The 14274-nt window shown below is 37.8% G+C and overlaps 1 protein-coding gene across 5 annotated transcripts in view; it reads left to right on the top strand.

Annotated features, from left to right (window-relative positions):
• The first annotated feature begins 12597 nt into the window (after positions 1-12597).
• Positions 12598-14274, top strand: part of PPARGC1B (PPARG coactivator 1 beta) — a 104764-nt gene continuing 103087 nt past the window's right edge. The window contains exon 1 of one of the 5 annotated variants that reach the window (XM_075856608.1): positions 12598-12744. In XM_075856608.1, coding sequence (XP_075712723.1) covers positions 12673-12744 — 72 coding nt within the window. In that variant the 5' untranslated portion in view covers positions 12598-12672. The remainder of the gene's footprint in view (positions 12745-14274) is intronic. The other 4 variants (XM_075856605.1, XM_075856606.1, XM_075856609.1 and 1 more) reach the window with 4 other exon arrangements.

Consider the following 14274-nt stretch of genomic DNA (forward strand, 5'->3'; position numbering starts at 1 on the left):
GTAGCAGCTGAAGTGTAAGTGGTATATAGAGAACCTCTATAATGTATTATGCAATGTATCATATAACAACTAGGCTCCTGTCTGTCATATATAAGAGGTTCGGTAGCAGCTGAAGTGTAAGTGGTATATAGAGAACCTCTATAATGTGTTATGCAATGTATTATATAACAACTAGGCTCCTGTCTGTCATATATAAGAGGTTCCGTAGCAGCTGAAGTGTAAGTGGTATATAGAGAACCTCTATAATGTGTTATGCAATGTATTATATAACAACTAGGCTCCTGTCTGTCATATATAAGAGGTTCTGTAGCAGCTGAAGTGTAAGTGGTATATAGAGAACCTCTATAATGTATTATGCAATGTATCATATAACAACTAGGGTCCTGTCTGTCATATATAAGAAGTTCCGTAGCAGCTGAAGTGTAAGTGGTATATAGAGAACCTCTATAATGTGTTATGCAATGTATTATATAACAACTAGGGTCCTGTCTGTCATATATAAGAGGTTCCGTAGCAGCTGAAGTGTAAGTGGTATATAGAGAACCTCTATAATGTGTTATGCAATGTATTATATAACAACTAGGGTCCTGTCTGTCATATATAAGAGGTTCCCTAGCAGCTGAAGTGTAAGTGGTATATAGAGAACCTCTATAATGTATTATGCAATGTATTATATAACAACTAGGCTCCTGTCTGTCATATATAAGAGGTTCCGTAGCAGCTGAAGTGTAAGTGGTATATAGAGAACCTCTATAATGTGTTATGCAATGTATTATATAACAACTAGGCTCCTGTCTGTCATATATAAGAGGTTCCCTAGCAGCTGAAGTGTAAGTGGTATATAGAGAACCTCTATAATGTATTATGCAATGTATCATATAACAACTAGGCTCCTGTCTGTCATATATAAGAGGTTCCGTAGCAGCTGAAGTGTAAGTGGTATATAGAGAACCTCTATAATATACTATGCAATGTATTGTATAACAACTAGGCTCCTGTCCGTCATATATAAGAGGTTCCGTAGCAGCTGAAGTGTAAGTGGTATATAGAGAACCTCTATAATGTGTTATGCAATGTATTATATAACAACTAGGGTCCTGTCTGTCATATATAAGAGGTTCCGTAGCAGCTGAAGTGTAAGTGGTATATAGAGAACCTCTATAATGTGTTATGCAATGTATTATATAACAACTAGGCTCCTGTCTGTCATATATAAGAGGTTCCGTAGCAGCTGAAGTGTAAGTGGTATATAGAGAACCTCTATAATGTGTTATGCAATGTATTATATAACAACTAGGGTCCTGTCTGTCATATATAAGAAGTTCCGTAGCAGCTGAAGTGTAAGTGGTATATAGAGAACCTCTATAATGTATTATGCAATGTATTATATAACAACTAGGCTCCTGTCTGTCATATATAAGAAGTTCCGTAGCAGCTGAAGTGTAAGTGGTATATAGAGAACCTCTATAATGTATTATGCAAGGTATCATATAACAACTAGGGTCCTGTCTGTCATATATAAGAGGTTCCGTAGCAGCTGAAGTGTAAGTGGTATATAGAGAACCTCTATAATGTGTTATGCAATGTATTATATAACAACTAGGCTCCTGTCTGTCATATATAAGAGGTTCCCTAGCAGCTGAAGTGTAAGTGGTATATAGAGAACCTCTATAATGTATTATGCAATGTATCATATAACAACTAGGCTCCTGTCTGTCATATATAAGAGGTTCCGTAGCAGCTGAAGTGTAAGTGGTATATAGAGAACCTCTATAAAGTATTATGCAGTGCATTATATAACTACTAGGCTCCTGTCTGTCATATATAAGAGGTTCCGTAGCAGCTGAAGTGTAAGTGGTATATAGAGAACCTCTATAATGTGTTATGCAATGTATTATATAACAACTAGGGTCCTGTCTGTCATATATAAGAGGTTCCGTAGCAGCTGAAGTGTAAGTGGTGTATAGAGAACCTCTATAATGTGTTATGCAATGTATTATATAACAACTAGGCTCCTGTCTGTCATATATAAGAGGTTCCGTAGCAGCTGAAGTGTAAGTGGTATATAGAGAACCTCTATAATGTGTTATGCAATGTATTATATAACAACTAGGCTCCTGTCTGTCATATATAAGAGGTTCCCTAGCAGCTGAAGTGTAAGTGGTATATAGAGAACCTCTATAATGTATTATGCAATGTATCATATAACAACTAGGCTCCTGTCTGTCATATATAAGAGGTTCCGTAGCAGCTGAAGTGTAAGTGGTATATAGAGAACCTCTATAAAGTATTATGCAGTGTATTATATAACTACTAGGCTCCTGTCTGTCATATATAAGAGGTTCCGTAGCAGCTGAAGTTTAAGTGGTATATAGAGAACCTCTATAATGTGTTATGCAATGTATTATATAACAACTAGGCTCCTGTCTGTCATATATAAGAAGTTCCGTAGCAGCTGAAGTGTAAGTGGTATATAGAGAACCTCTATAATGTATTATGCACTGTATCATATAACAACTAGGCTCCTGTCTGTCATATATAAGAGGTTCCGTAGCAGCTGAAGTGTAAGTGGTATATAGAGAACCTCTATAAAGTATTATGCAGTGTATTATATAACTACTAGGCTCCTGTCTGTCATATATAAGAGGTTCCGTAGCAGCTGAAGTGTAAGTGGTATATAGAGAACCTCTATAATGTGTTATGCAATGTATTATATAACAACTAGGGTCCTGTCTGTCATATATAAGAGGTTCCGTAGCAGCTGAAGTGTAAGTGGTGTATAGAGAACCTCTATAATGTGTTATGCAATGTATTATATAACAACTAGGCTCCTGTCTGTCATATATAAGAGGTTCCGTAGCAGCTGAAGTGTAAGTGGTATATAGAGAACCTCTATAATGTGTTATGCAATGTATTATATAACAACTAGGCTCCTGTCTGTCATATATAAGAGGTTCTGTAGCAGCTGAAGTGTAAGTGGTATATAGAGAACCTCTATAATGTATTATGCAATGTATCATATAACAACTAGGCTCCTGTCTGTCATATATAAGAGGTTCCGTAGCAGCTGAAGTGTAAGTGGTATATAGAGAACCTCTATAATATATTATGCAATGTATTGTATAACAACTAGGCTCCTGTCCGTCATATATAAGAGGTTCCGTAGCAGCTGAAGTGTAAGTGGTATATAGAGAACCTCTATAATGTGTTATGCAATGTATCATATAACAACTAGGCTCCTGTCTGTCATATATAAGAGGTTCCGTAGCAGCTGAAGTGTAAGTGGTATATAGAGAACCTCTATAATGTGTTATGCAATGTATTATATAACAACTAGGCTCCTGTCTGTCATATATAAGAGGTTCCGTAGCAGCTGAAGTGTAAGTGGTATATAGAGAACCTCTATAATGTGTTATGCAATGTATTATATAACAACTAGGGTCCTGTCTGTCATATATAAGAAGTTACGTAGCAGCTGAAGTGTAAGTGGTATATAGAGAACCTCTATAATGTATTATGCAATGTATTATATAACAACTAGGCTCCTGTCTGTCATATATAAGAAGTTCCGTAGCAGCTGAAGTGTAAGTGGTATATAGAGAACCTCTATAATGTATTATGCAAGGTATCATATAACAACTAGGGTCCTGTCTGTCATATATAAGAGGTTCCGTAGCAGCTGAAGTGTAAGTGGTATATAGAGAACCTCTATAATGTGTTATGCAATGTATTATATAACAACTAGGCTCCTGTCTGTCATATATAAGAGGTTCCCTAGCAGCTGAAGTGTAAGTGGTATATAGAGAACCTCTATAATGTATTATGCAATGTATCATATAACAACTAGGCTCCTGTCTGTCATATATAAGAGGTTCCGTAGCAGCTGAAGTGTAAGTGGTATATAGAGAACCTCTATAAAGTATTATGCAGTGTATTATATAACTACTAGGCTCCTGTCTGTCATATATAAGAGGTTCCGTAGCAGCTGAAGTTTAAGTGGTATATAGAGAACCTCTATAATGTGTTATGCAATGTATTATATAACAACTAGGCTCCTGTCTGTCATATATAAGAAGTTCCGTAGCAGCTGAAGTGTAAGTGGTATATAGAGAACCTCTATAATGTATTATGCAGTGTATTATATAACTACTAGGCTCCTGTCTGTCATATATAAGAGGTTCCGTAGCAGCTGAAGTGTAAGTGGTATATAGAGAACCTCTATAATGTGTTATGCAATGTATTATATAACTACTAGGCTCCTGTCGGTCATATATAAGAGGTTCCGTAGCAGCTGAAGTGTAAGTGGTATATAGAGAACCTCTATAATGTGTTATGCAATGTATTATATAACAACTAGGGTCCTGTCTGTCATATATAAGAAGTTCCGTAGCAGCTGAAGTGTAAGTGGTATATAGAGAACCTCTATAATGTGTTATGCAATGTATCATATAACAACTAGGCTCCTGTCTGTCATATATAAGAAGTTCCGTAGCAGCTGAAGTGTAAGTGGTATATAGAGAACCTCTATAATGTGTTATGCAATGTATCATATAACAACTAGGGTCCTGTCTGTCATATATAAGAGGTTCCGTAGCAGCTGAAGTGTAAGTGGTGTATAGTGAACCTCTATAATGTGTTATGCAATGTATTATATAACAACTAGGCTCCTGTCTGTCATATATAAGAGGTTCCGTAGCAGCTGAAGTGTAAGTGGTATATAGAGAACCTCTATAATGTGTTATGCAATGTATTATATAACAACTAGGCTCCTGTCTGTCATATATAAGAGGTTCCCTAGCAGCTGAAGTGTAAGTGGTATATAGAGAACCTCTATAATGTGTTATGCAATGTATTATATAACAACTAGGCTCCTGTCTGTCATATATAAGAAGTTCCGTAGCAGCTGAAGTGTAAGTGGTATATAGAGAACCTCTATAATGTATTATGCAATGTATCATATAACAACTAGGCTCCTGTCTGTCATATATAAGAGGTTCCGTAGCAGCTGAAGTGTAAGTGGTATATAGAGAACCTCTATAATGTGTTATGCAATGTATTATATAACTACTAGGCTCCTGTCGGTCATATATAAGAGGTTCCGTAGCAGCTGAAGTGTAAGTGGTATATAGAGAACCTCTATAATGTGTTATGCAATGTATTATATAACAACTAGGGTCCTGTCTGTCATATATAAGAAGTTCCGTAGCAGCTGAAGTGTAAGTGGTATATAGAGAACCTCTATAATGTGTTATGCAATGTATCATATAACAACTAGGCTCCTGTCTGTCATATATAAGAGGTTCCGTAGCAGCTGAAGTGTAAGTGGTATATAGAGAACCTCTATAAAGTATTATGCAGTGTATTATATAACTACTAGGCTCCTGTCTGTCATATATAAGAGGTTCCGTAGCAGCTGAAGTGTAAGTGGTATATAGAGAACCTCTATAATATATTATGCAATGTATTATATAACAACTAGGCTCCTGTCCATCATATATAAGAGGTTCCGTAGCAGCTGAAGTGTAAGTGGTATATAGAGAACCTCTATAATGTGTTATGCAATGTATTATATAACAACTAGGCTCCTGTCGGTCATATATAAGAGGTTCCGTAGCAGCTGAAGTGTTAGTGGTATATAGAGAACCTCTATAATTTGTTATGCAATGTATTATATAAAAACTAGGGTCCTGTCTGTCATATATAAGAAATTCCGTAGCAGCTGAAGTGTAAGTGGTATATAGAGAACCTCTATAATGTGTTATGCAATGTATTATATAACAACTAGGGTCCTGTCTGTCATATATAAGAGGTTCCGTAGCAGCTGAAGTGTAAGTGGTATATAGAGAACCTCTATAATATGTTATGCAATGTATTATATAACAACTAGGCTCCTGTCATATATAAGAGGTTCCGTAGCAGCTGAAGTGTAAGTGGTATATAGAGAACCTCTATAATGTATTATGCAATGTATTATATAACAACTAGGCTCCTGTCTGTCATATATAAGAGGTTCCCTAGCAGCTGAAGTGTAAGTGGTATATAGAGAACCTCTATAATGTGTTATGCAATGTATTATATAATAACTAGGCTCCTGTCTGTCATATATAAGAAGTTCCGTAGCAGCTGAAGTGTAAGTGGTATATAGAGAACCTCTATAATGTGTTATGCAATGTATCATATAACAACTAGGCTCCTGCCTGTCATATATAAGAGGTTCCGTAGCAGCTGAAGTGTAAGTGGTATATAGAGAACCTCTATAATGTATTATGCAAGGTATCATATAACAACTAGGGTCCTGTCTGTCATATATAAGAAGTTCTGTAGCAGCTGAAGTGTAAGTGGTATATAGAGAACCTCTATAATGTGTTATGCAATGTATTATATAACAACTAGGGTCCTGTCTGTCATATATAAGAGGTTCCGTAGCAGCTGAAGTGTAAGTGGTATATAGAGAACCTCTATAATGTGTTATGCAATGTATTATATAACAACTAGGCTCCTGTCTGTCATATATAAGAGGTTCCGTAGCAGCTGAAGTGTAAGTGGTATATAGAGAACCTCTATAATGTATTATGCAATGTATCATATAACAACTAGGCTCCTGTCTGTCATATATAAGAGGTTCCCTAGCAGCTGAAGCGTAAGTGGTATATAGAGAACCTCTATAATGTGTTATGCAATGTATTATATAACAACTAGGCTCCTGTCTGTCATATATAAGAGGTTCCGTAGCAGCTGAAGTGTAAGTGGTATATAGAGAACCTCTATAATGTATTATGCAATGTATCATATAACTACTAGGCTCCTGTCTGTCATATATAAGAGGTTCCGTAGCAGCTGAAGTGTAAGTGGTATATAGAGAACCTCTCTAATGTATTATGCAAGGTATCATATAACAACTAGGGTCCTGTCTGTCATATATAAGAGGTTCCGTAGCAGCTGAAGTGTAAGTGGTATATAGAGAATCTCTATAATGTGTTATGCAATGTATTATATAACAACTAGGGTCCTGTCTGTCATATATAAGAAGTTCCGTAGCAGCTGAAGTGTAAGTGGTATATAGAGAACCTCTATAATGTGTTATGAAATGTATTATATAACTACTAGGCTCCTGTCTGTCATATATAAGAAGTTCCGTAGCAGCTGAAGTGTAAGTGGTATATAGAGAACCTCTATAATGTATTATGCAATGTATTATATAACAACTAGGCTCCTGTCTGTCATATATAAGAGGTTCCGTAGCAGCTGAAGTGTAAGTGGTATATAGAGAACCTCTATAATGTGTTATGCAATGTATTATATAACAACTAGGGTCCTGTCTGTCATATATAAGAGGTTCCGTAGCAGGTGAAGTGTAAGTGGTATATAGAGAACCTCTATAATGTGTTATGCAATGTATTATATAACAACTAGGCTCCTGTCTGTCATATATGAGGTTCCCTAGCAGCTGAAGTGTAAGTGGTATATAGAGAACCCCTATAATGTGTTATGCAATGTATTATATAACAACTAGGCTCCTGTCTGTCATATATAAGAGGTTCCGTAGCAGCTGAAGTGTAAGTGGTATATAGAGAACCTCTATAATGTGTTATGCAATGTATTATATAATAACTAGGCTTCTGTCTGTCATATATAAGAAGTTCCGTAGCAGCTGAAGTGTAAGTGATATATAGAGAACCTCTATAATGTGTTATGCAATGTATCATATAACAACTAGGGTCCTGTCTGTCATATATAAGAGGTTCCGCAGCAGCTGAAGTGTAAGTGGTATATAGAGAACCTCTATAATGTGTTATGCAATGTATTATATAACAACTAGGCTCCTGTCATATATAAGAAGTTCCGTAGCAGCTGAAGTGTAAGTGGTATATAGAGAACCTCTATAATATATTATGCAATGTATTATATAACAACTAGGCTCCTGTCCGTCATATATAAGAGGTTCCGTAGCAGCTGAAGTGTAAGTGGTATATAGAGAACCTCTATAATGTGTTATGCAATGTATTATATAACAACTAGGCTCCTGTCTGTCATATATAAGAGGTTCCGTAGCAGCTGAAGTGTAAGTGGTATATAGAGAACCTCTATAATGTATTATGCAAGGTATCATATAACAACTAGGGTCCTGTCTGTCATATATAAGAAGTTCTGTAGCAGCTGAAGTGTAAGTGGTATATAGAGAACCTCTATAATGTGTTATGCAATGTATTATATAACAACTAGGCTCCTGTCTGTCATATATAAGAGGTTCCGTAGCAGCTGAAGTGTAAGTGGTATATAGAGAACCTCTATAATGTATTATGCAATGTATCATATAACAACTAGGCTCCTGTCTGTCATATATAAGAGGTTCCCTAGCAGCTGAAGTGTAAGTGGTATATAGAGAACCTCTATAATGTGTTATGCAATGTATTGTATAACAACTAGGCTCCTGTCTGTCATATATAAGAGGTTCTGTAGCAGCTGAAGTGTAAGTGGTATATAGAGAACCTCTATAAAGTATTATGCAGTGTATTATATAACTACTAGGCTCCTGTCTGGCATATATAAGAAGTTCCGTAGCAGCTGAAGTGTAAGTGGTATATAGAGAAGCTCTATAATGTGTTATGCAATGTATCATATAACTACTAGGCTCCTGTCTGTCATATATAAGAAGTTCCGTAGCAGCTGAAGTGTAAGTGGTATATAGAGAACCTCTATAATGTGTTATGCAATGTATCATATAACAACTAGGGTCCTGTCTGTCATATATAAGAGGTTCTGTAGCAGCTGAAGTGTAAGTGGTATATAGAGAACCTCTATAATGTATTATGCAATGTATTATATAACAACTAGGCTCCTGTCTGTCATATATAAGAGGTTCCGTAGCAGCTGAAGTGTAAGTGGTATATAGAGAACCTCTATAATGTGTTATGCAATGTATTATATAATAACTAGGCTCCTGTCTGTCATATATAAGAAGTTCCGTAGCAGCTGAAGTGTAAGTGATATATAGAGAACCTCTATAATGTGTTATGCAATGTATTATATAATAACTAGGCTCCTGTCTGTCATATATAAGAGGTTCCGTAGCAGCTGAAGTGTAAGTGATATATAGAGAACCTCTATAATGTGTTATGCAATGTATCATATAACAACTAGGGTCCTGTCTGTCATATATAAGAGGTTCCGCAGCAGCTGAAGTGTAAGTGGTATATAGAGAACCTCTATAATGTGTTATGCAATGTATTATATAACTAGGCTCCTGTCATATATAAGAAGTTCCGTAGCAGCTGAAGTGTAAGTGGTATATAGAGAACCTCTATAATATATTATGCAATGTATTATATAACAACTAGGCTCCTGTCCGTCATATATAAGAGGTTCCGTAGCAGCTGAAGTGTAAGTGGTATATAGAGAACCTCTATAATGTGTTATGCAATGTATTATATAACAACTAGGCTCCTGTCTGTCATATATAAGAGGTTCTGTAGCAGCTGAAGTGTAAGTGGTATATAGAGAACCTCTATAATGTATTATGCAATGTATTATATAACAACTAGGCTCCTGTCTGTCATATATAAGAGGTTCCGTAGCAGCTGAAGTGTAAGTGGTATATAGAGAACCTCTATAATGTGTTATGCAATGTATTATATAACAACTAGGGTCCTGTCTGTCATATATAAGAGGTTCCGTAGCAGCTGAAGTGTAAGTGGTATATAGAGAACCTCTATAATGTGTTATGCAATGTATTATATAACAACTAGGCTCCTGTCTGTCATATATAAGAAGTTCCGTAGCAGCTGAAGTGTAATTGATATATAGAGAACCTCTATAATGTGTTATGCAATGTATTATATAACAACTAGGCTCCTGTCATATATAAGAAGTTCCGTAGCAGCTGAAGTGTAAGTGGTATATAGAGAACCTCTATAATGTGTTATGCAATGTATTATATAACAACTAGGCTCCTGTCATATATAAGAAGTTCCGTAGCAGCTGAAGTGTAAGTGGTATATAGAGAACCTCTATAATATATTATGCAATGTATTATATAAGAACTAGGCTCCTGTCTGTCATATATAAGAGGTTCCGTAGCAGCTGAAGTGTAAGTGGTATAAAGAGAACCTCTATAATGTATTATGCAATGTATCATATAACAACTAGGGTCCTGTCTGTCATATATAAGAAGTTCCGTAGCAGCTGAAGTGTAAGTGGTATATAGAGAACCTCTATGTGTTATGCAATGTATCATATAACAACTAGGCTCCTGTCTGTCATATATAAGAGGTTCCGTAGCAGCTGAAGTGTAAGTGGTATATAGAGAACCTCTATAATGTATTATGCAAGGTATCATATAACAACTAGGGTCCTGACTGTCATATATAAGAAGTTCTGTAGCAGCTGAAGTGTAAGTGGTATATAGAGAACCTCTATAATGTGTTATGCATTGTATTATATAACAACTAGGCTCCTGTCTGTCATATATAAGAGGTTCCGTAGCAGCTGAAGTGTAAGTGGTATATAGAGAACCTCTATAATGTATTATGAAATGTATCATATAACAACTAGGCTCCTGTCTGTCATATATAAGAGGTTCCGTAGCAGCTGAAGTGTAAGTGGTATATAGAGAACATCTATAATGTATTATGCAATGTATCATATAACTACTAGGCTCCTGTCTGTCATATATAAGAGGTTCTGTAGCAGATGAAGTGTAAGTGGTATATAGAGAACCTCTATAATGTATTATGCAATGTATTATATAACTACTAGGCTCCTGTCTGTCATATATAAGAAGTTCCGTAGCAGCTGAAGTGTAAGTGGTATATAGAGAACCTCTATAATGTATTATGCAATGTATCATATAACAACTAGGCTCCTGTCTGTCATATATAAGAGGTTCTGTAGCAGCTGAAGTGTAAGTGGTATATAGAGAACCTCTATAATGTGTTATGCAATGTATCATATAACAACTAGGCTCCTGTCTGTCATATATAAGAGGTTCCGTAGCAGCTGAAGTGTAAGTGGTATATAGAGAACCTCTATAATGTATTATGCAAGGTATCATATAACAACTAGGCTCCTGTCTGTCATATATAAGAGGTTCTGTAGCAGCTGAAGTGTAAGTGGTATATAGAGAACCTCTATAATGTGTTATGCAATGTATTATATAACAACTAGGGTCCTGTCTGTCATATATAAGAAGTTCCGTAGCAGCTGAAGTGTAAGTGGTATATAGAGAACCTCTATAATGTGTTATGCAATGTATTATATAACTACTAGGCTCCTGTCTGTCATATATAAGAAGTTCCGTAGCAGCTGAAGTGTAAGTGGTATATAGAGAACCTCTATAATGTATTATGCAATGTATTATATAACAACTAGGCTCCTGTCTGTCATATATAAGAGGTTCCGTAGCAGCTGAAGTGTAAGTGGTATATAGAGAACCTCTATAATGTATTATGCAATGTATTATATAACAACTAGGCTCCTGTCTGTCATATATAAGAGGTTCCCTAGCAGCTGAAGTGTAAGTGGTATATAGAGAACCTCTATAATGTATTATGCAATGTATCATATAACAACTAGGCTCCTGTCTGTCATATATAAGAGGTTCTGTAGCAGCTGAAGTGTAAGTGGTATATAGAGAACCTCTATAATGTGTTATGCAATGTATCATATAACAACTAGGCTCCTGTCATATATAAGAGGTTCCGTAGCAGCTGAAGTGTAAGTGGTATATAGAGAACCTCTATAATGTATTATGCAAGGTATCATATAACAACTAGGGTCCTGTCTGTCATATATAAGAGGTTCTGTAGCAGCTGAAGTGTAAGTGGTATATAGAGAACCTCTATAATGTGTTATGCAATGTATTATATAACAACTAGGGTCCTGTCTGTCATATATAAGAAGTTCCGTAGCAGCTGAAGTGTAAGTGGTATATAGAGAACCTCTATAATGTGTTATGCAATGTATTATATAACTACTAGGCTCCTGTCTGTCATATATAAGAAGTTCCGTAGCAGCTGAAGTGTAAGTGGTATATAGAGAACCTCTATAATGTATTATGCAATGTATTATATAACAACTAGGCTCCTGTCTGTCATATATAAGAGGTTCCGTAGCAGCTGAAGTGTAAGTGGTATATAGAGAACCTCTATAATGTATTATGCAATGTATTATATAACAACTAGGCTCCTGTCTGTCATATATAAGAGGTTCCCTAGCAGCTGAAGTGTAAGTGGTATATAGAGAACCTTTATAATGGACTGTGCAGTGTATTATACAACTGCTAGGCTGCTGCCAGTATACTCATCTGTCATATAGATGATGTATGTGAGGTGCTGAAGACTATATAGAAACCCCTATAATGTATTGCGCCATGTATTATATAGCTGCTGGGTCGATGCTTATCATTTGGAAGAGGTTCTGCAACAGTTAGGATGTTCGTGGCTCATTCTGCTGCAATGGCAGTGAGGTAGCAGGAGTCTCGGGTAATGTGGGACAAAGGTGAGGCAGCGGCAGTAGTATGCACTGCTATCCCCTGGAGCGGTGCTGTCACTATGCCCGCTTCTTCTGGCCCGGCTATTGTGCCCTCCCCTTTGCCGGTGTTCCCCCTCCCTCTCCTCCTCCTCCTTCCCCTCACTGAGCTCTCTCCTCTCAGGCTGGGATCTGCACTCGCTGAAGATGGCGGACTGCAGCACACTGCTGGATGAAGCGCTGGAGTCATTCGTATTTAGTTACCTGACTGACAGCCCGGTAAGAGCAGCCCTCCTTGGGGCAGAGATTTGCACACTTGATGTGGGGCAACGATGGGTAGTGGTTGCATTTATAGTAACAGGTGGAGTCCCCCCAGTCAGCCCCATTTTATTCTGTTGCTTCATGTGTATACTTTCTATGCTGGTACTTTTAATCCTTTATAGCTGGTGCAGACCCCTCATCACCCCGCCACATGCCGGACGTGCACCCCACTCTTGCACTGCACTCTATTCCCCCCCCAAATGCGTGGTATGCACTTCACTGCTCCCCACATGCCGGTGATGCACTATATTCCTCTAGTGCCCCCACATGCCAGGGATTCAACCCGCTCCTCCAGTGCCCCCTTCCCTCTTATTCAGTATATACCCCTAATCTCCTTTCCTCACGTGTTCCACCGTAAGTGCCCCCCACATCACTCGCAACGTATGTAGTGCAGCCTGCGCCCCATTGTTTGAGTGCCTTGTCCCACTATGTGTTCACCCCTGGCACCGTGCTGCCCTCGCACCTGCAGTGCCCGCACAAGCTGTCAACTTCATTCATTCCCGTCACCTGACACGTGGAGCACACAGAGAGCGGTCGTGTGACCCGGGACTGTACAGTGCCATGGGCATGCACTAGTGGTTAGCACCGGCATCATGTGGCACCCAGTGCCCGGTTACCCATGCGGTGCCAGTAGGATGTAGCATGCGGTGCTGGAGGGGGCGTGTAGCCGGCGTCTGCCTATGGGAGCCTATTATATGATTCACTTTCGTAATCCCGGGTCCATGTGGCGTGCACATAGCAGTCCCGCGGTATACAGACTGTGTGGTGCCAGGCATTGATCACATGATTATTGGGACTGCCGCATGGAGTATATTATGTGTGTGGCAGGATGTGCAGTTGTAGTCTGCTCTGCTATTGTTACTTTGTAATAAGAAGTGATCTGTTCCTCCTACATCCTCTCTTAGTGTTGGGCACAGTGCCAGTCTATGGAAGTGCTGATAATAGGGCACAAATCATTACTGTTTATGGTGCATGATCTAAAGCCATCTATCATGTTTCACCCTCATTATGTGAACACCACATAGTATATAAATGCATTGTATTACGTGTGACTATATACCCATGCCACCTTCTACCGAAAGAAAATGCCAGTGATGTTGGCAGGTCGAAATTTGTTAATAAATATGGAGTCCTCAAGTTCTTCTGACACCCTTTATAGATGATGACCACTACATCGCTCCTATCGTTTGCTTGTACGTACTTGAAGACACGTCGTGCGGTTTGATACACATGATCATGAGTTTAGTCTAGAAGTTGTTACACAATCTTAAATTTCCATCCTGCTAATGTCACCTGCGACTATGCAGAAAAGTCGCAGTGGAGCTGAGTTTGTAATTTGCAACAGTTTATTTGTTATCCGTTTGTATTCATAGGACGGCAAGTTGACCTGCTGAGTATAAGTTCTCAAAATGACAAACTCAGCTCTGCTACATCTCTACATGCAGGTCCAGTCTGATGTGAGGTTATCCATAGTGGGACTCTGTATTG

The sequence above is a fragment of the Rhinoderma darwinii genome, chromosome 3 (genome assembly GCF_050947455.1).
Source record: "Rhinoderma darwinii isolate aRhiDar2 chromosome 3, aRhiDar2.hap1, whole genome shotgun sequence".
Lineage (NCBI taxonomy): Eukaryota > Metazoa > Chordata > Amphibia > Anura > Rhinodermatidae > Rhinoderma > Rhinoderma darwinii.